Source organism: Heterostelium album (genome assembly GCF_000004825.1).
Source record: "Heterostelium album PN500 unplaced genomic scaffold PPL_scaffold9, whole genome shotgun sequence".
NCBI lineage: Eukaryota > Evosea > Eumycetozoa > Acytosteliales > Acytosteliaceae > Heterostelium > Heterostelium album.
The window spans coordinates 17,114-38,707 of record NW_008805071.1 but is presented as its reverse complement, the minus strand read 5'-3'; the positions used below and the strand labels follow the sequence as shown (position 1 = coordinate 38,707).

Genomic DNA, 21,594 nt, shown 5'->3' with positions numbered 1-21,594 from the left:
CTGATTTTACATAAACAAAGATATTGTTTTTTTAGAAAAGTAATTTAACAGATGAAACGAAAATAAAACAAGGAGAGAATAGTATAAAGAAAGGTTATTCTTTAAAGAATTTCCCTTTTATAGAACAACTAATATTCTATAAGTTGAAAGTGGTAGTTTTAAATTCAATCTTTTCTAGATTTAATTTATGGAACTGGATACAAGACAAACTATCTTAAGCTCTAGATTCCCTGATTTTTTGGAAATTTTAGAGTATGATATAGATCGACTAATAAATAATTTAGTATATTCCACAACTGTACTAGACATCTCACTTTTCATCAATATACTAAAACACATAATATTTTCTACTTAAAATGTATTCTCAACTAAATTTGATATATAAACAAACCAGTCCGGTCCTGAATGTTTTTTTAAAATTCTTGGGTATTCATGAGATAAATATATATATACCATTCTTTCTAACTCAATAGAGCTCTTAATAATATTAATAGTGGTGATATGAAATGACACCTGGTTATTTCCAAAAACTCTATGAATCTTTATTAAACAATTTGAATCAAATAGTCATCATATAGGGATATCTTAATAAATAAAGAAATATTATTGATTTTTAAGAAAATAAATTTAAATCTATAAAAAGTATTTTGTTTGTTATTTTGTTTTTTAAGAAGACATTTAATGTCTCAATTTTTTTATAAATACTAATCATTTTCAAAGATCTATTTTTACCTCTAAAACAAATAAATGAAAATGTGTTTGATACTTCTGTCCTGTTTCTCAGATTTTTGCTGTAGATACAATACAAAAAATATTTAAATTTTACGGTAAAATAAGAAGTAAATTTATAAATATGATTAGATTGAGGTTTAAATTGCTAATTTAATAATAATACTGTATCTAAACAATACTTTTTAAAAACTAAAAATAAGTTAAATATCAATTCATATGGCATGAAGTTTGAATGCTCTGTATATAGCTAATTTCTTTTTTTAAATAAAAATAAGCATTTTATATAACTACAGTAACGGTTGAATATAAAAAATAATCTATTTAAGATATATCAGTTGAATTTTTAATAAAACATAGTGTTTTAAACCTAAATGTAGAAAAGTCATGGATATTTCAGTGAACACTCATAGAAATTCCATAGAAATTCCAGAAGACGTTTATTAACGGTCCATTGATGAATCACCAACCGGAGAAGTTCTAGAATTGTTTACCAGGATGAAGTCATCAACGAATCTCGTCCAACCGATGGTAAACCAAGAGTATAAATACCCGAGAGAACTCCTTGTTTCGATATCTCATTATTAATATCGAATCAAGGTATGTTTAATTAAAAGATAATAAATAAAGTTATATCTCATTATTAATATCGAATCAAGACCTTTTCTACATATCTCTCAATCAACCTTTTGATAAAGAGTACTATCCTAAGAGGTATAATACCTCTGGTATTACTACTTTACAAAACTTTTATTTTTAATTTTTTAATACTCTAGTATATCCTTACTCCGCGCGGGTAAAAGTAAGGCCGTACTATCCTAATCATTATATACACTTATATCATTAATATTATTATAACCATTTAAACCAAATAATATTATCTACACAATTATAATATAACCATATATTTTATTATTTATCAAATTTATTAGATTAAATATTATCTATTATCTATATATGTTAGTACAATTATAAGAATCAATAATTATCTTACCTTACATATATCTATTTAAATCATATATCTTTATCTATCTATCTATCTATATATCTATCTATCTATCATATATCTATAATTAAAAATATGTCAGATACCAATTCAGATATCAATAATATCTCTGTGGCTCAAACACTCAGAGATAAGTCCATATCCAATAACCATAAGTCTGTCCAAACAAATAAGAACAATGGAAAGGCTAAACCTAAGAACCAACAAATGTCTACCCAACCAAAGAAGAATAGAGGAAAGACTGTTAACAGGCATGGTACCAACCCTGGAAGTAATCGCGAACTCTCCAAAGACCATAGTCCTAAGACACCAGCAATGGCAGGTGTAAATTAGCAAGTATCATTGGTAAAAATGCATACTCCTTCATCATCAAGACTGCAGATGAAGAGTAGTAATAGACCCTTGATAGATTAGAGATCGCAGGTCTCTCTTGTCTATACAAGCAGTCGAGCACACGACCTATTACCAATAGATCCACACTATATGTTCGACAGGTTGTAAGATCTGTAGCACTTATTCATGATCGTAAGTGGCCAAAGACAAATAATTCATTGGTAGGAGTGATCCTCTACAATCGCAACCCAGTCACTTTTAACATATAAGGTAGCGCTACTCCAATAGAGATAGTAGATGGCTGCCAAACTAAACAGTTAGAGTAATAAAATTTTCTTGCGTTATTACTCTGGCACGGTTGCACCCACAAAAGATGGTCATGCAGCTAGCAACTACACCCACAGAAAGATGGCAATGTAGTTGACGTATCCACTCCACATGATGCATAATGTGGATGTAGGGATATGAGTTGGATAATATAAAAAGATGTAACCCAACACTAGCAATGGTTTTTACTCTTAGAAGATCCCACTTTGCGGTGATACGACGTCTTCATCTTCCTTGGGGGGATGAAATCATCGAACAAAGCTCGTCTGATTCATTAAAAGAATGTCGAGAATAAAGATCTGTAAGCAAACCAATTGCGGAACTGGAAGGATGGAGCACAAGTCAAGCAAATCTTATCCTGTCCTAGATTCCAAACCGCCAGACAATGGACAATCTTCAAAGATTGAAAACAAGCCAAGACTCTGTAACGGTCACACCAAACCATAATCACCAAGTAGAAGAAGATTCAAGTGAAGGATATACCAAAAGATCAACCATGTTCTAAAGAAACTGCCAAGTATATGCCACAGTCCACTAAATACCACCTGACAAGGATTCACTGTCTTATTTCTACAACCAATCACCTCGCAGTTGATAAAAGTCCAAATTGATGTACACGACATACTCCAAGTTGTAAACATACTTCTGACTCGCCACAACGACACCAGAAGCAATAGATCAGTTGACATCCACTCTAGTGTTCGTCACTAATCAACAATAGGTATAGTACATCAACGTTCCGATATCAACAGCACAGCACACCAAAACCAAACCAAACCAGTCAAGAATATCAAGATCATACCACAAGCTATTACAGGTTACTCCAGGATTAACCAAATATTCGTTGCTAAATCCAAGTGTAGACTGTCTAACATCAGAGGTCAAACATATGTATCCATACTATCTATGATAGCGGACACCGTCTAAAGTCTACACAATTCACTCTAATCGTATTCCTCATATCGATCAGTAGTAATCGCAACCATGGCCATAGCTTGTCATTCTAGTCGATCTTCCAAAGATAATACATCGACTAAACACGTTGCCAAATCAAATTGATTAAATGTATACAAGTATCGAAGCTACTGATAGATCCAAGACCAATTCATCAAACTTCATACAACTGCTAGTAATTCTAATTTGACTGACTCTATTTCATCAAAATGGCACTTCTTAAATGGTGGAATAAGTAACAGTTAGAACAATAGTAGGAATTTAAACAAATATAAGATCTCTTTTTCATTGTCGGATATCAATATCACGATGTGAGATCATCAACTATAAGTCATACCTATATATCAACAAACATAACAATCTATAGTGAAAGATTTCATCCAATCTACAACTGTCAACAGATGTCTCTTTCTAGTAATAATAATAATATTCACGTCGATAAAAAACAAAATAAGTACGATTGATTGATCAACAAAATTCAGCAAAATTTCAAAAAAATTTTCAAAAAATTTTTCAACACACAACAAGAACTTCAACTTCTAAAAATTCAACTTACAAATTCAACTTTAACCTTTATTTATCATCTCTCTTCGTGTATTTCTATCCTGGAAGGGAATGTGTAGAAAAGTCATGGATATTTCAGTGAACACTCATAGAAATTCCATAGAAATTCCAGAAGACGTTTATTAACGGTCCATTGATGAATCACCAACCGGAGAAGTTCTAGAATTGTTTACCAGGATGAAGTCATCAACGAATCTCGTCCAACCGATGGTAAACCAAGAGTATAAATACCCGAGAGAACTCCTTGTTTCGATATCTCATTATTAATATCGAATCAAGGTATGTTTAATTAAAAGATAATAAATAAAGTTATATCTCATTATTAATATCGAATCAAGACCTTTTCTACATATCTCTCAATCAACCTTTTGATAAAGAGTACTATCCTAAGAGGTATAATACCTCTGGTATTACTACTTTACAAAATAAACTTTGTTAAAAATCGGTTTATTCCGCATGCGGGTTTTTTAATTTAAAAATTTTTTCGCTCCTGGTTGGGATCGAACCAACGACCATTCGGTTAACAGCCGAATGCTCTGCCTACTGAGCCACAGAAACAATTTGATGATTTACAAATTTTTAAATTAAAAAATATATTTTAAATTTTTTAAGATTTTTTTTTTCTTTGTTTTATTAATTTCATTAATGAAAGTTTTAGAAAAATGATTTACTTCCTATTGATAATGATTCGCAATATATTTATTTATATAAAACACAATAATTATTAATCATGATTAAAAAAATGTGAGTGAACATTTCATTTTGTTTATATTATATAGATATATTTTAAGATGTCAGCAGTAGTTTCAGTTTTATATTGTAAAAGTAATGTAGTTTCTATCGATTAGTTATATTAGGTATAGATATGTTATTAACGCAATGGATATAATGATGATAATGATATAGTTTGCGGATTTCCAACAGAGTATTGCGAGTTTGGTCCATCGCCAGCTGCTTGTCTAGCAGAGAATGGTCCCTGCGAATCGGCAGCAGCAGCATCAACAACACCAGCAGATTCTACAACAACAACCACTACAACCACAACGGACACTACAGAGACTGCCGATAAGCTACAACAACTAAAGATGGTAGATGATTCCAAAGATGAAGTACATACCAACAACGTTGTTGCTGCTCCGGCCGCTGCTGCCGTTGCACCAGCAAAGAAAAAGAAAGAAGCTAAACCAACCATTACAATTGAACTTACACAAAGAACAAAGAGAAAGCACGTTACAACTATTGCAGGTTTAGAAGGTTTCGGTATGTGTGATTTTAATTTGATTTATAAAGAGAGTGAGTGAGAGAGAATGAGAGTGATAGATAGATAATTATAATCGTTGAATAAGATCTTAATATTTACTTTTTTTTAATTAATTAATTAATCATTATTAGGTATTAAGTTATCAGATGCTGCTAAATTGATGGCAAAGAAATTCAGTTGTGGATGTTCAGTGGTGAAAGTACCATCAGGTGGTGAAGAGATTGATATTCAAGGTGATTTCCAAGAGGAAGCTGTTGATTTCATCGTAGAAAAGTGGAGTAATGTTGATGAATCTGATATTTATTTCATTGAAGATAAGAAGAAAGTTAAAGCAAGATAGATAGAAAAATAAAACAAAGAATTGAAAAAAAGAAAAAAAGATATTATAGTAATAATAATGATAATCATACAAAGACTACTTATTTCAAGTCTATATTTTATGATAGTTTGTTATCTACCGATAAATACATTGTTGTTTTGTTTTATTTTATAATGATAATATAAATTTATAATTGTTAAATAATATATTTGTTTGTTTTGTTTTGTTTTGTTTGTTGTTATCTACTGTGTGTAATAATCTATGAATTAGATGAGCTAATATGATCTTTAGATCTATTCATTAATTATATTATGATGTTTTTGTTTAAAGTTTAGTTTTAGTTTTTTTGTTTTAATAATTATTCTTTTTTAATAATATTTTAAATATTGATTTTGATTATTATTATTATTATTATCGATTGAACAACAATAATGAATTTAAGCATATTCTTTCAAGTACTCGGAGGCAACAATTCTTGCTCTGGAGTTGAGTGTGATCTTCAAGTCACTGACTTCTCTGTCGATGTCTTCCAAGAATTGAATGATAAAATCTACGAGCTTGTGCTTGAACATAGATTCAGTGTGGAAGTTGGTTACCAAAAAGCTAATATCATATCCCTATTGATTAGATATAATAATGATTGATTGATTGATTGATTGATTAGTATAAGAAAGAAAATAGATTGAATGAATGATTGTTTGTTTGACTTGATATGACACATACCTCGACTGGCTTTCTTCTCAAAATGATAAAGTTCTCAGCTCTTTGAACGAGGAAACGAACGAATTTCTTGGCAAGAATGACTTCAACTTCATCGGACTTCTTGATGGAAACACTGATACGTACAGAGTTGATAGATGATTCGATTAAAACTTTTTCTTGTTTATTACGAGCAATGACGATTGGATTCAAAAGAAGTTCTTTGTTGGTCCTATTATAGGTTGATAATAATTGTAAATGAATTAATAATTTGACTTTTTAAATCAATCTATTTGATTGTTATTATTAACATTCAACATACTTGACTTCAACCTCTGGCTTGTTGTGTCTTTCGACAATTTGTGAAGCAAAGTTCTCGAGACAGATTGCAGCAGTCAATGTGGTTCTAATACAATTTAAATATGGTACTTGAGCTGTAGTCTAAATAAACATATAAAAGTAAAAAATATGATGATTAGAAAATGTAAAGTTGTTTTGTTTTTTAAAGAAAAAAAAAAAAGGTCTCTCTTGAAGTTCAAAATCAAGTATTGGTGTTGCTATTATTATTGAACTAATCTTGATGATTACTATTATTATTATTATTATTATTATTATTATGCTTCTTTTATATTATTATTATTGATTTTAGATCTATTTGAATTTCTAAATTTCTCAAAGATAAGATTTGACTGAATAATCAATAGTTCTGTTCAAACTTCACTTTGCTTGATTCTTTTTTGATTGACTTTGACTGATTTATCTTTATTGAGATTACTGTAATAATTATAGACCAATTGATTTGAATTTTAACCTTTTTTTCTTTTTTTTATATAGCTGTATATAATATTACCATTTTAATATAGTTTTTTTTTAGTTTAAACTTTGTTTAAATAATAATAAATATACAGATAGGTGTTTTTAATTTTAAGAATACAGGGTAATAATAAATTATATTATATTATTATTAGGTTTTAGGATGTGTGCTTATTAATTGCTATTGTGTTCAATTATGATGTTGTTGATGGTTGTTGTATGAAGAGTGGGATATTTTTGCCTTTCAAACCTGAAGCCAACTCAAATGATGAAAAAAACAAAAAATAATAAAAATCAAAAAAATTAAGTGAAAAAATATATTTTAGCCATCATTAAAGTGTGGGTTTTTATTCATCAGAAATAACATTTTTTTTTTGAATAATTTTGGCAATCATTTTGATTTTTTTTTTTTTTTTTTTTTACAAAAAAAAAATAAACTACAAATTAGTAAGTTACTTTTATTTTTTTCAAAAAAATAATCTAATTAATGTTTAATAATAATAAATTAATATGAATATAAATTTAGAATATAACTCAATATTTATAAATGTTGTTATAGCATGCACTTTATTACATTTAGTAATATTTTTATTGTTAGAGTTGAAAATTAGAGTCACCACTACAAAGTGTTTCTTTGGCCTATTATTTATGAATGTAATATGGTGTGTGATGAGTGGATCAAGTTTTATAAAGATCTGGATGTTTTCTTGCAATTCTATTACTTTTCTGATATGTGTGACCAATGGATGGTTGTCGATGAGTCATAGTATCAACGATTCGACTTTAATGTTTTTGAATGTTTGCGGAGGATGGGCTGGTTCTTTGCTGGGTCAAAGATTATTCAAGAATCAAACCAAATGGACCATAATAGTTGCAGCTATAATCAATATTATCATTCTAATTATCATTTTTATAACATACAAATATCTTCAATTTTCATATCGAAATCTTTTATTTTATATTAGAAAAAAAGGTTATTCATTTTTATTCCAATAATAAATATTTATAAATAAACATCTTTTCAATTGTAAAAAAAAAACTATAAATCTGTCAATTCAAAAATCGTTGTTGTTTTCTTTTATTTTTATTTTTAGAATGTCAGAAATAAATAATGATTCAAATATTTTAGTAAACCTATCACATTTCTTATTAAAGAAAATAATTGATTATGTAGAGGATAACATTGATATAATTTGTTTTAGTTTAGTATGCAAACGATGGTTCAATGAAAGAGATAAATATCTATCATTCAACACTAATCAGTTCTATGTTACAGCTATTAATAATACTGATATTCAACAGAATCATCTTCATTTCAACTTGCCATCGTATGATAGTATCTATTATAAATCAATTCAATCAAAAAGAGATTGTGAACTAAACATTGATAATGTTTACTATTTTACATCGACTTTATCTGATTTTCTATTTGAATATAGTAATTATTAATAATTTAAGCAATTGTTAAAGATATATGTTATTAACATTTAATCAAACTCTATTATTATTATATAATCAAGAGGAAATAAGAGAAATTAAAACTATACCAAACTATATCACAAAGATTACATTGGGTTCGAACGAATTCCGTTCATTGGACGATTATGAGTATTTCTATAGAGTGCTATCAGAGTGTGACTCTGTCATAGTTCTAAATGGATGTAGTACTTTGAAATTTGGTTTACCAAAATCAATTGAAACGATTGCATTTAATTCGCACTTTAATGAAGAACTCGAGAAAGGAAGTCTACCTGAAAGTTTGACCGATATCGATTTTGGTTTTGGTTTCAATCAGCCAATTGGTCTTGGTGTTCTACCGGATCGATTGAAAAAGCTTTCGTTCGATGGCCACTATAAAAATATGATCTTGCAACCAGGAGTACTCCCGTCATCACTCAGAGTGCTCGATCTCTCAGCGTATAATGAACCACTCCTATCGGGATCACTACCATCGAATCTTAAAAAGTTAATCTATTCAGGCTATAGAATTGCGTTGGAGGAGAATACTTTACCGCAGTCACTGAGAGTGTTGGTCAATGTTCCAGAGATCTGGGTTCAACGAGTACCACTTCCAAATCTTGAGGAGCTGACCATTTCCAATGGTAATTACCGGCCAATTAACTTGGATCTTCTATCATCGAGAAACTTGAAGAAACTAGTCTTTAAGAGTTCTTATATGTTGTCAGGAACGATGCCTACTTCAGTCAAAACTCTGGATCTGTACAGTTGTATGATAGACTTTGGAGAGCTTTTCCCACCAGCCACTCAATACCACTTGGAAAAGTTTTCATATGCTCTAAATACACCGATTCCATCCAATATTAGAATCGATCGACTGGAAATCGATGGAAGTTTACTACAGCCTATAAGTTCTCTACCCGCTGAATTGGAATCATTTTCTTTGCAAGTGTCAACCTTTGGTTCATCTTGTCGCGTCAATTGTCCTCTTCCTCCATCCCTCAAAGAATTGAATGTTTCCTTTGATCTTATGATGCTGTCTCCACATGAAAAGCCAAAATCAATTGAAACACTTCATCTAGGTGCTCAAAACCTCAATAGATACCTATCGAGGGTTCCAACTTCAGTCAAAACACTAACTTTTTCAAACCTAACTAAAATTGATAGCATTCCAAAGAACATTAAAAACGTCACCAATTTCATCTATCAAAGTCAAAGATTTAGTTACGACCGATTTACAATTAGAAAGTTGGATGATAACTACTATTTAATAATAGGTACATATCAAAATAATTTAATCGCCAAAATCGTTAATCAATCAAAATTGGTACAATATTTTAATCCATTAGAGGATAAGCTATCACTCCACAGATTCATTTCAGATGCTGAATTTTGAAGCGTTTAAATAAAGGATATCAATTTTTTTTTAGAGTTAACCTAATGGATCATATATTGATTGTATTATTTAATTGGGAAAAACAATTTGTATTAATATATAAATAAATGTAATAATTTAAAAAAGTTCCTTTATTCATCCAGAATGAATCAGATACTTTGTTATCGATGGCTCTGTTGAATTCCCAGTTGATATGAGTCTGATTGACGACATTCAAAATACCATATCCAAGGTAGGTATGACGATGAGCACTCCATTCTGGCTTGAATGGGTCGAAAAGTGGATCCAATCCTTCCCAATTTCCACCGACACCTACAGCAATATAAACGGTACCCTTTGGCTCTTCGAATGATCCCATAACTTTGTTTTCATAGACTGGATAGGTACGCTCGTAGGCATGTGTATGTCCAGCAATGAAAATGTCAACGTTGTATTTCTGGAAGAGTGGATCGTAAGTGTTGAAAAGTGCACCTGTGTGGTTACCGTAACACCATTGCATGATGATCGAAGTGCAGTAGAATGGACGATGGGCATAGGCAATTAGCCAAGTGTCTGGGTTGGACTCACGGAATTGTTGCAAGTGGTTCTCCAACCAGGTGTATTGTTCCGAACCGTAGGTATAGGAATTCTCTGTTGAGATTGCAACAAAGTGGACACCATTGTAGTCAAAGGCATACCAAGTTTGAGCAGGTGATTCACTTGGCATCAACCAAGAGGCAGAGTAGGCAGATTTATTGTAGAAAACATCATGGTTTCCAATGCATACCATGTAGGATTGCATCGATGACAATGGTGTAATCGATTTCATAAATTCATTCCAAACAGTCATATTTCCAAGCATTCCAGATTGAAGTCCACCTTCAACATGTGAATGTGAGTGAGAGTGTGACTTGGTATTTCCTGATTCCAAATCTTTTTCTGAATAATCTGCATAAGCTATAAATATAAATTTAATTATTATTAATATATAATTATTATTTTTAAAAAAAAATTAATATTTACCAATGTCACCAACATGTAAAGTCCAATCGAATCTGTTGGTATTCTCTAAAAGATTGTGTACAGTGTCCATGTAATCTCCTCCACCCATGTCACCAAAGACGTTGAAAGAGAATGGTTTGAAAGTGGTGGCACCAGCACCAGTGGTAAAGTTATAGACTGGTGACCAGAGGTTTTGTTGAGAGTCACCTACTTGATAGAAATATTGTTGGAGAGCATTCAAATTTGACATGACGGCAGTGTTGACGAATCCACTCCATCCTGGGAATTCACCGTACTCTGTAAAGGTAGATGGAGACAATGACATGTCTACTGAATCTGCAGTGTCTGCTGAAAATTGTTGGCTTGAAAAACGAACGGCACCAACAGTCTGATTTACTGTGTACCAAGTAGCACGCATCTCGCTCTGAGATGTTGTAAATGCCAAATTTACATTATTTGGTAGAACGTTTTGTGATCTTACTACTACTACCAAAATAAAAATAAAAAATATATAAAAATTATTTCTATTCATTTTTTTTTATTTAAAAAAAAAGTATTTATGGAAAAAATGTATAAATAAAATAAATAAATTAACGAAATAATAATTAAATATTTCTATATAGAGAGAGAAATTAAATTTTTCCTTTCAAAAAGTTAACTAACTAGATAATTCATTTAGATAGTTTTCAACAAAAATCATCTTTTGACAAAATGTTTAAAAAAAAATAATAATAATTAATTATTATTATTTAATTTCTAAATCTATAAAAGCGATCATACTTTTCTGAACAAAGATTGATCAAAATATTGTTGGGGAGCCTCCTTTGCAGACTGAAATTTACAAAAAATATTGTTGTTGATTTTGGTCCAGCCCCAAATGTGTAAAAGGGGGCTCGTAGAGAAAAAATCATTTGAAAAACCAAACTTTAGATCTTTTTTTTTAGATTTGAAAAAAAAAAAAAAGAAAAAAAAAAATAGAATACTTTTGCATCTTGTCATCGTTGTTTTTCATTCAAATAATTAATCTATTATGATCGACCGATCAAAAATGTATGAAAATTCATAGAGTAATAAATCTTTTTTTTTAAACAAGTTATTTATTTATATTTATTTATGCACCTCTGGCTCTATTAATTGTTTGCCTATACTTGATAAATGTATACCAAAAACTTGCCAAAGTACTTAATAATAGTCCATAAACTAAAACTAGAGATAAAACAACATCACCAAACATAAATAGACCGATTATAGTTTGTAGAATTGATTTAATTTGACCTGTAATACTGGTTGTCAGTGGTGAGTTGTAAGTTGAACATAAAAATATGAAATAATTTAACAAGAATGCTTGGACTGATGACATTAAGAAACAAAACTATAAAGACAAAATATTAGTTAGTTGGTGTTAGTTATAATAACGAGTGTATACTATGGTAACTTACTTGGAAACCTAAATTAGAGTAGTTTTCATATTGTAAAAGTCCTTGACCTTCGGTGATGACGGTGAGAACAATGGTTGCGGGAATTGATATAATATTACAGTAGAACATAAGACCGAATGTGTTTAGTCCAGTTTCCTTTGATTTCTTTGCGATGTAAATGAGATAACCAGCTGTGACAAAGCAGTTGAATAAGATATAGATCGATCCAATAAAGTCGAATGTGACATCACCCCAACCTGCAATCATGGCACCAACTACCATCAGAACCACAGACTGTATCTCATCGGCTGGTGTTTTCTTTTCCAGTAAAATACGTTCACCAATGATAACGATCAATGTCGACAGACGTCTCAACGCACTGAACAAAGGTACGTTGGTCTTGGCCAACGCTGCCAAACCAGAGACAACCATCAATATAAATAAAAGTGATAATGAACTTAGCTATAAAAAAAATAAAATAAAATGTATATTAAATTAATATTAAGTTATCCTTTACATAAATAGTATTTATATATATATATAGTTAATTTGATAGTTTACCTTTTTAATTAAATCCATATTTAAATCAGGATATGATATCATTTTAAAGTGTTTCATTATTACCAAGAAGAATAAAGAGAATAACATTTGACCAAGAGTCAAGGCATTTGAGTAGTCGAAGCCATAATAACTGAGTACTGCTTTATTAAAGAATGTAATTGATACTGATGTTACACCATATCCAAATGCTACCAAGAAACCTTTATGTTCCTCTACAAACTTTTCAAGTATCATTTTTATAGATTGATTATATATATATATATTAATTGATTATTTTTTATAAAGGTGAAATGTGATGAGTGCTAACAGTAGTGTAGTATTACTATTATTTATATATATTATACTGTTCTTATTTAAATTATATAATTGATTGATTTAATATAAATCGAATAGGTGAAAGAATAGTATTTGATTTTGAAGTGTTGAAAGACTGAATGTAAAAAGATTAATTAATAAATATCCTATAGTAATAACATATTATTAAAGTAATAGATATGATTATTATATTATTATTACTATTATTAAAAATAAAATATATTTATTTGTTGCTTTTTTTAGAACAATTAAAAAATTGTTTTTTTGCAAAATTAAAAAAAAATGAAGTCGTTTCAATATCAACGTCTGCATAGGAAATGTTTTAACTGATAATTAATTATTATTGATTTACTGTTAGTTGATAGTGATTTATTAATTTCTAATCTTTAGGATTCTAATTCTATTTATATAAATATATTAGTTATTAAATGATTAAATTATTCTTATTTATTAATAAATATGAAAAATAAGAAATAGATAGATAGATTTGATTTGATTTGATTTACATTAGGCAAGTTGTTGAAGTGGAGTAGAGTAATTTGAAGTGTGAGTAATGTTTATTTGACGAATCTTCTTTGATGTTAAAAAATAAATAATCAAATGAATTTTTATCATAAACTCACACACACACAATTCTATGACCAATGATGATACCCATACTATATTATGATAAAAATAAAAAAAAATAAAAAAAAACAAAATGTACAAAAATTATACAAGATGTGGGTGTAGTTTTACCTTAACTTGTTTACACACACCAAACATACGATCAATAAATAATCAATAATAATTAAAATAAACTTACAAACTTTGTATTGTTTTTTTTTGAAAATTACAAATATTAATGTATTATTGTTTTTTTGTTTTTGTTTACTTTTCTTCTTTTCAATTGTTTTTTTGATTAGATTTGATTGTTTTTTTTTAATATAGGTGTGGAGATTTGAATTATATTGTTATGTTGATTGTAGTTATGATAATATAGTATGGTATGATTATGGTTATGATTGTTTTTTGTTGTTTTTTCTATTTTTATAAACCAGAAACATAACCAGGATTTCCAACTTTAGTTATACGTTTAGAATAGAAATCTTTGAATGCTTCATCTTTTGGAACGGGTTTCATTAGTTTGTTTGGAGGATCCAATTTGTACAGAGTCTTGAATTGATAGCGTTCACGTAAAAAGTCGGGTAGTGTTTTGTTTGGACCGATCTCTTCTGGCCTCACCAGATAATGTTTAACACGCTCGTTCTCGTCGTTCGTAACGTAGGCCACGGCAAACGAACCTGGCAAACTATCACTGAATCTAATTAAAAACGAACCTTCCTCTGCCGGATACAAACTACTGTTACACTCATTCTTTGAAATGAATCCACATATCAAACCTTCGAACCACAACGATGAAATATGTCTCTTGAAATGAATCGTCTGCAAAATCGGACCAAACTTTGCCCAAAATTCTTTACACTCTGTTTTTGTAAGAGATGCTTTCGATCCTATAATAATAATTTAATAATAAAATAATATTATTCGTTAGTTAATTTGTTATTTTATAAACACTTTGTTTACATATGTTTCTTACCAAAATGATTTTGTTGTATATAATCCCATTCCCATGTATGTAATTTTCTTTTTGGTTCGTTTGGAATTTGTCCTGTCGTTGTGAACACGTGACTGTGTAGGATGTTGGCGAATAGTTCCCATGGGACTTCACTGCGATCTTCAAAGATTTCACCGACCAGTAGTTTACCTGCTGCCTCTGACCACTGAGATTCGTTGGTGATTACTACGATCGGATTGGTTTGAACCGATTCTATAGACTTGCTCGCTTTGTTGCCTTTGTCCTTGACGGTTGCAGTGAATTTGAGATGCGATGGGTTCATACGTGTGGAGATATTGACTTTCAAGTTGGTAAAGGTTGCTTTCAGTTTGTCGAGTGAACATTCGTTGTTCTCGAGTGACGGTGTCGCCGCTGACTTTTCTTTCTTGGTGGCCGATTCGCTCTTGTCGATCTGTGCGGTCACCGTCGAGATCGAGTCGGGCATCATGACACCGGTGACCAGCTCGATATTGTATGGATCGGCAATACCTTTGCCACCACGAAATATGACTTGCGAAGGTGGTTGTTGCAGTAGGATGATGGCGCAACAACTCTCTGGTTTCTTCTTGTTGAGCACATATTGTAGTTCGTTGTAGAGTACATCGACGATACGATAGTGAGATTGCAAACCTTCGATTGTCTTTCGAATCTGATGGAGATCGGGTGGTTGTAATATCGTTTTCGACAGCAGATTCTGTAGTTCCGCTTTCTCCTCGTCGATCTCCTTCTTCATTGTCGTGTAGACACCGTGCAGTTCGTTTGCCAGCACGATGTCGTGTGTTGTGATAACGGTGACCTGTTGTTCTTTCGCCTTGAGGAATCGTTCGTTTCTCTCGTGATAACGGTTGATCAGGTTATTGTAGAACTCTTGTGATATCTTTTCAGTGTTGGTTCCAGCGTATTTATTCAATCCACCGAGGAACGACGATTGCGACAGGTTCTGCGATGACGATTGTCTCATCTTTTCGACGTCGTCCTCGAGTTTTTCGGTTTGTGAACGCAAGAAGCTGAGATGTACATTGAGGTTGGCAACCTTGCTGATCTGCTCTTCATAGGGGTCAGAGTAGTTGGCAGTTGAAGTGGCGGGCATGCCCTGTAGTTGGAGTGTTGCTGTGCGTGCCAGTTTGGTGGGTGGTTCATACTCATTAGGTTCGCCATTGGGTGTTGGATGATGTGCATCTCCCAGATCATTCTGTATCAGATTACTCAGTGGATCGTTTAACGCCGATGCACTTCTTCCAAAACTCGGTTGATAAACGAGTGGAGGTGGATTGTTTAGCTGATGTTGTTGTTGTTGCATACTACTATCGTGATCGATAATAGTTGGAGTTGGAGGTGTAGCTACAATTTCATCGTCATCATTTGTTGTATTCATAGGTGATGATGATGATGTATTATATTGTTGTTGTTGTTGATTTTGTTGTTGATGTTGATGTTGTTGGAATTGATAATTAACATTTGTATAAGGATTAGATTGTCCTAGTGTAGAATTACCACCAGATGTTGTTGTTGTGGTTGTGGTGGTTGTTGTAGAGGCGGTAGATGAATTGACATTGGGATGTATAGATTGGAGTAGTGACCCAAAACTCTGTTGGTGTCCGGCATTCGATAGTGAGTTTTGCATAAAAAAGTTTGATTGATTCGACACGTTGTTTGACCACTCGACATCCTGATTGAAGAAAGTATTCAATACGGTGTCTTGCTTGGTTAGAGTCGATGGAAAGGTATTTCCTGATAAACCCAGATTCGATACCTGTGGTTGATGTAGCCCAGTGCCAAAGAATGAATTCATCATCACATCGGATGAAGTCGACATCCATTCTTTGTCCTGTGTTGTTCCATGTTGTTGAGTATCACCACCATTACCAGCACTACCATTACCACCGTTTAAGTTATTAGCTGACGACTGTTGTTGACTACCATCCATATCTCTATCTCTATCTCTCTAAAAATGTGTGATTGATTTTAAAAATCAAAAAAAATAAAATAAATAAAAAATATCTATTGATTATTTATATATCTTAATTATATCTTTTTTTAATTATTTTATTACTATTATTATTATTATTATTATATTTTATAAAATCGACTGTTATTATTATATTTGTAAATGTATTGAATATCAACTAATAAAAATAATAAATTTGCAAAAATTTTTGAAAAAATTATTCGAAGAAAATTTTATTTATATCATTTTTTATCACAAAAAAAAAGATCTCATAAACAATTGATTGGTCGATGGAAAAAAAAAGACTTGTTTCCTTTACCAAAAATCATAATCATATTTTATTGATCATTTAATATATTATAATTTTTTTATTTTTTGAATAAATATTATCGTATCATCATCTTTTTTAGATTTTTAAATAATCACACATATTATGATCATGATATATATATGGATCTTTTAACAAATATATCTTTTGATTTTTTTAACTTTGTAACTACTTATTGTAAACAGTAAACTGTAAACATGAGCCAATTAAACTATAAAAATATAAATAACAACAAAGATAGATAATTATTATTTAAAAATGAAGCAATCGAATTTTATAAAATGTATTTTGGTTTTAGTATTACTATCGTTTGTAATGATATGCAATTCTATTAAAATAATAGGTGGTGATAATGAAATCGATGAAGATCAGTTGTCAGGTGTCTATGTGGTAGAGTCACTTTATACAGCATACAACTGTACTGGTACTTACTTGACAAATCACTATTATAAGAGTGGTGCATGTATAAACAGAGAGTTATTTCATTGTTCGCTTGACCAAGACTACATCACCATCTTTGAATATCCAACCGGTGTAAATGACTGCTCAGGAAAACCAGAATCTAAACATAATTTCGCTCATGGCTGTAATGGTCAATTTGGAAGAATCATTTATAATTGTACTCAATTTTAATAATAAAAAAGAATAAAAGTTAACTTTTATTAAAAACTATTTAAATATAGTATTGTTTTCAAGAGTATGTATTTAAATTTTAGGTTATTATAAAGAGCGAATTCAAAATTTGGTTGTATATCTATAGGCCGTCTTAGCTCAGCTGGTAGTAGCGTAAGACTGAAGATCTTAAGGTCGTTGGTTCGATCCCGACAGATGGCATCATTTCTTTATTAGAATTAAGGACGCATGCGGAATTTAAAAAAAAAAAAATCCAGATAAGGACCTGTATATTGGTAGCCGCCATACCGAAGATCTAGACCGTCGCCATTCTCATCCAAGCGGTAAGCAACACCGTGAAGTTTCATGCATTTTCTATCGCGAAGCAAACTGCTGTCTTGAATTTACTGTACATTCCCTTGTTGGTAGCTTTACGTTTAGAAGAGAGTGGGACGTGCTTTGAGAGTTTAATTGGAGAGGCAGGTGAGATTTTGGTAAATCTTCAGTTGGTAACTCTCAAAGCACGTCCCACTCTCTTCTAAACGTAAAGCTACCAACAAGGGAATGCGGAGGGGTAGCTGTTTTGGATTTCAAGTCAACTAACCATCCAGATTGGTCACTCTTTGGTTCTCCAATCTCAGTTCCTGCATATATCCAAGGTCAAAGGGCCTATGCTACGTAACAGCATATTCCGGCTGTACTCTCACACCTTCCCCATCAACCACAAGCGCACTGGTCATGTCTGTGAGTTCTGTGGTGACACCTTCACTGAACTCTGCAACCCACATGAGCATTTCTTCTTCAAATGCAGGAATGTAGTTTCACAGCAGTTCCTTTCCTTTATCAAACATATATACCACAAGTACTGTAACTATAGACTTCGCAATTGGAAGCACTCGTGCATCAAGTTCGACGGTCCTATTCGTACTACTGTCCACTTCACCCACCTTACTGCTGCTATCGTACATTCGTTATGGCAGGCGCTGTCCTGTGAAATGTTTGGTGATGGTACCCATTACAAGCTGGAAAATACCGTCAAAAGAGCAGTCACCCATTACACCAAATTAATAGATGCCAATTACCACAAGCTTAACTTCACAATCGCTAATTCTATCTCCCAAGGAATCACTGTCGATTGCTCTGCAATGACACGTAAATTTAAATCTGATTGGAATCTAAATCCTTCCAACTGCGTGGAACCACTTTATACTGTTGTTCATCAACACTTAACTACTGTTAGATCTATTCTATCCTAATACTACTAAACTTATTAATTAATAATAACTATAAACAATAATAATAATAATAATATTTTATTGACTATTTCTCACTGCCTGTGTGAGAATGTATATATAATATAAAACACGAACTAGCAGGTTAATATCAATACCTGCAATTTGTTGACTGATCGTGATTCAACAAATCTTTTTTTGCAAAAAAAACAAAAAAAAAAGAATGTATGTGGTCCAACACAAGCTTTAATCGATCAGTTTTTCAATCTGGTACCAGCATTCTCTCAACTTTTGATTGACTTGAATTCCATTTCGATTTTGAATATAATCTAACACCACATACATTAAAGTGCCTGACAACCGTTAAAGAAAACACGTCAGACACGTTTCTCTAGAGTACCGCTGAGAACTGCAATACCAACAAAGTCGGTACCTTTGAAGAATCAGTGTCAAGAGTACAATAATGATTAGGATAGAAAATAAATAAATGTGAAATAAGAGAAAAGTTGTATACCTTTAAGAATCCTGATTGTTTGTTTAAATAGTTGTTTGTCTTCTATTCTCTTACTTGATAAATTCGATGTTTTAGTTATTTTAATTCTTATACTTAATGAGCTATTAATGTGTTATTTTTTTAATATTCGATTATATTTGAGGTGTGTTGGTTATAATATCATTGGTTGTGTGTTTGTATGACGAATCAAAGTGCTCTCCTATTACTATTAAATTTAATAAAAAAGTATTAAGCTAGAATAGATTAAACTGTAGTTGAATGTATAAATGATATTATTCATCTTTATTTTTAATTTTTTTTCATTTTGAAGATTCAAATAAACTTTAAATTAGTGCTATTTTCTTTTAAAATATAATTTTTAGATTAATAGACTTAAAATGTTTGGTAAAAAAAAAGAATCTAAAAATAAACAAAAATAAGGATTTGAGGTTGTTAGAACATCATTATGGATAGTAGATAGATCAAAAGAGTTATCTAACAAAAAAACAAAAAACGGATATTTTTATTAATAATAAATAGTAATTTTAAAGTTCTATCTTTATTAAGTTTAATTTCCTTTATTTTATAATAGAGATCTATTTCTTTTTGTTGAGAGCTTCAAAAATGAAATCGAAATGATCACCAAAATAGACAGACCAACCAAAGAAAGTTGTTCCATTGGCACTTTGTTGAGAAGAAACACCTTGTGAGTTATTGAATTTAGAAATCATTTCAGTCGATGATTGATTTCCAATGGTAAGATTTCCAAGATTTTCTAAATGTTTTTTTGAAAAATAATTAGAAAAAAATAAAATTATGAATAAAAATATGATATTTTGTTTTAATACATACTGTATAACATTTTCGAAATAAAATTATTATTCTTTAACTTATAAATATTTAGTTTGATATAATAGTTCAAAATTTCTTCTTATTTATAATAAAAAAAATTTGGATTTAATGACTATGATTGAATTTTAAATAACCAATATTTTTAAAATTTTATTTGAATAGTATCTATCTAGATCTCAAATTTAAAACTATTATTGTTATTCCAATGAAATAAAAACTAAAATTAATAAATCAAAAAAAAAAGAATAAGTTTTAAAATTGAAACTTGTTTTTGAAGTAAATTGTTTTAAAAGGCAGTTTATAAAACATTAGAGTACTTTCGAATAGATAAATGTCAAGAATAGTTTTTTAAAAAATTAATTGTTTTTTATTTCCTAAAAGATTTAGATTCTTTAACTTTGCAATATTTGGGTTTAATGTTCAAAAATGATTCATACTATTGATACCAAAAGAATAAAACTTTTAATAAAAACAAAGATATATATTTATTTTAAATGTTTATATTATTCGAAAAATCCAAACTAATGAGATGAATTGTGATTGATAAGAGATAAATTATAAATAAACTATTGGTTACAAATTTGAATTCTAAAAAATGATCTTTTTAGTATAAATAGTTAACAATTTTGGTCAAATTTAAACCAAACAAATATTTTCAACAATATAATTTTCTAAAGAATTCGAAAATGTTATACCGTAAGTAAAAAATAAATATTTAATATTTAAAATAATTATAACTTAAAAAATAACAAACTTTTAGAAAATATAGGAAATCTTACCATTGGAAATCAATCATCAACAGATTTGATTTCTAAATTCAATAACTCACAAGGTGTTTCTTCTCAACAAAGTGCCAATGGAACAACTTTCTTTGGTTGGTCTGTCTATTTTGGTGATCATTTCGATTTCATTTTTGAAGCTCTCAACAAAAAGAAATAATTAAAAATTATTTATATTTATAATATTAATTTAAATAAATAATAATATTTATAACATTTTTTTAATACTTTTAATATTAATAGACTTTTTAGTTATATTTTATCTTAGTTTATTAGGTGAGTTGTCCATTTCAAAAAGGTTTTAAAGGAGAGACTAAAATGTATCAATTGAAGAAAATATTAATAAAAATATAATTTTTAATAGTGTTACTTTTTTGATTTAAATACATTCTTCTATTGATTGTCTATTTATACTATTTCCTTTTTTTCATTTACTGACTTATTAATTTCAAATAGATAGATTTAAAGTATTTTAAGAATATTTATAATCAATAGAGTAAGTATCACTCTATTACACAATTTCTTTATTATTCATCAATCAGATATTAAGTTAAATAAAAATACTTAAAGAAAAAGTAACTTTGATATATTCTTTTAAATTTACAACTACATTCTATAT

The 21,594-nt window shown here is 30.1% G+C and overlaps 10 protein-coding genes and 2 non-coding genes across 12 annotated transcripts; 7 read left to right on the top strand and 5 right to left on the bottom strand.

Annotated features, from left to right (window-relative positions):
• Nucleotides 1–1,810: 1,810 nt before the first annotated feature.
• Nucleotides 1,811–2,337, top strand: PPL_08562 (uncharacterized protein; the record flags this gene model as incomplete). Its single annotated transcript, XM_020579373.1, has 2 exons — nt 1,811–2,059; nt 2,179–2,337. The coding sequence occupies 2 exons, from the start codon at nt 1,811–1,813 to the stop codon at nt 2,335–2,337; spliced, it is 408 nt and encodes a 135-aa protein (XP_020430048.1).
• Nucleotides 2,338–2,677: 340 nt separating this feature from the next.
• PPL_08561 (uncharacterized protein) lies at nt 2,678–4,140 on the top strand (the record flags this gene model as incomplete). Its single annotated transcript, XM_020579372.1, has 3 exons — nt 2,678–2,696; nt 3,117–3,286; nt 4,090–4,140. The coding sequence occupies 3 exons, from the start codon at nt 2,678–2,680 to the stop codon at nt 4,138–4,140; spliced, it is 240 nt and encodes a 79-aa protein (XP_020430047.1).
• Nucleotides 4,141–4,398: 258 nt separating this feature from the next.
• On the bottom strand, nt 4,399–4,471 carry PPL_08560. The gene has a single exon. It is a non-coding gene; the product is annotated as a tRNA-Asn (tRNA).
• Nucleotides 4,472–4,704: 233 nt separating this feature from the next.
• Nucleotides 4,705–5,514, top strand: denr (DENR domain-containing protein; the record flags this gene model as incomplete). Its single annotated transcript, XM_020579371.1, has 3 exons — nt 4,705–4,732; nt 4,820–5,173; nt 5,306–5,514. The coding sequence occupies 3 exons, from the start codon at nt 4,705–4,707 to the stop codon at nt 5,512–5,514; spliced, it is 591 nt and encodes a 196-aa protein (XP_020430046.1).
• A 416-nt stretch (nt 5,515–5,930) lies between these two features.
• On the bottom strand, nt 5,931–7,913 carry arcD (actin related protein 2/3 complex; the record flags this gene model as incomplete). The annotated part of the gene is made up of 4 exons (XM_020579370.1): nt 5,931–6,110; nt 6,217–6,424; nt 6,515–6,633; nt 7,860–7,913. 4 exons carry the CDS (start codon nt 7,911–7,913, stop codon nt 5,931–5,933), a joined length of 561 nt encoding a protein of 186 aa, XP_020430045.1.
• A 187-nt stretch (nt 7,914–8,100) lies between these two features.
• PPL_08557 (uncharacterized protein) lies at nt 8,101–9,859 on the top strand (the record flags this gene model as incomplete). Its single annotated transcript, XM_020579369.1, has 3 exons — nt 8,101–8,443; nt 8,526–9,107; nt 9,243–9,859. 3 exons carry the CDS (start codon nt 8,101–8,103, stop codon nt 9,857–9,859), a joined length of 1,542 nt encoding a protein of 513 aa, XP_020430044.1.
• Nucleotides 9,860–9,908: 49 nt separating this feature from the next.
• PPL_08556 (purple acid phosphatase family protein) lies at nt 9,909–11,839 on the bottom strand (the record flags this gene model as incomplete). Its single annotated transcript, XM_020579368.1, has 3 exons — nt 9,909–10,795; nt 10,862–11,326; nt 11,824–11,839. The coding sequence occupies 3 exons, from the start codon at nt 11,837–11,839 to the stop codon at nt 9,909–9,911; spliced, it is 1,368 nt and encodes a 455-aa protein (XP_020430043.1).
• A 112-nt stretch (nt 11,840–11,951) lies between these two features.
• Nucleotides 11,952–13,053, bottom strand: PPL_08555 (uncharacterized protein; the record flags this gene model as incomplete). The annotated part of the gene is made up of 3 exons (XM_020579367.1): nt 11,952–12,212; nt 12,280–12,720; nt 12,820–13,053. 3 exons carry the CDS (start codon nt 13,051–13,053, stop codon nt 11,952–11,954), a joined length of 936 nt encoding a protein of 311 aa, XP_020430042.1.
• A 453-nt stretch (nt 13,054–13,506) lies between these two features.
• Nucleotides 13,507–16,658, bottom strand: dstD (signal transducer and activator of transcription family protein; the record flags this gene model as incomplete). The annotated part of the gene is made up of 4 exons (XM_020579366.1): nt 13,507–13,534; nt 13,641–13,707; nt 14,172–14,627; nt 14,714–16,658. 4 exons carry the CDS (start codon nt 16,656–16,658, stop codon nt 13,507–13,509), a joined length of 2,496 nt encoding a protein of 831 aa, XP_020430041.1.
• Nucleotides 16,659–17,265: 607 nt separating this feature from the next.
• Nucleotides 17,266–18,301, top strand: PPL_08552 (uncharacterized protein; the record flags this gene model as incomplete). The annotated part of the gene is made up of 5 exons (XM_020579365.1): nt 17,266–17,290; nt 17,351–17,593; nt 17,768–17,793; nt 17,940–18,113; nt 18,170–18,301. The coding sequence occupies 5 exons, from the start codon at nt 17,266–17,268 to the stop codon at nt 18,299–18,301; spliced, it is 600 nt and encodes a 199-aa protein (XP_020430040.1).
• Nucleotides 17,768–17,841, top strand: PPL_08553. The gene has a single exon. It is a non-coding gene; the product is annotated as a tRNA-Phe (tRNA).
• A 2,490-nt stretch (nt 18,302–20,791) lies between the features above and the next one.
• Nucleotides 20,792–21,135, top strand: PPL_08551 (uncharacterized protein; the record flags this gene model as incomplete). The annotated part of the gene is made up of 3 exons (XM_020579364.1): nt 20,792–20,803; nt 20,874–20,892; nt 20,966–21,135. 3 exons carry the CDS (start codon nt 20,792–20,794, stop codon nt 21,133–21,135), a joined length of 201 nt encoding a protein of 66 aa, XP_020430039.1.
• Nucleotides 21,136–21,594: the final 459 nt, after the last annotated feature.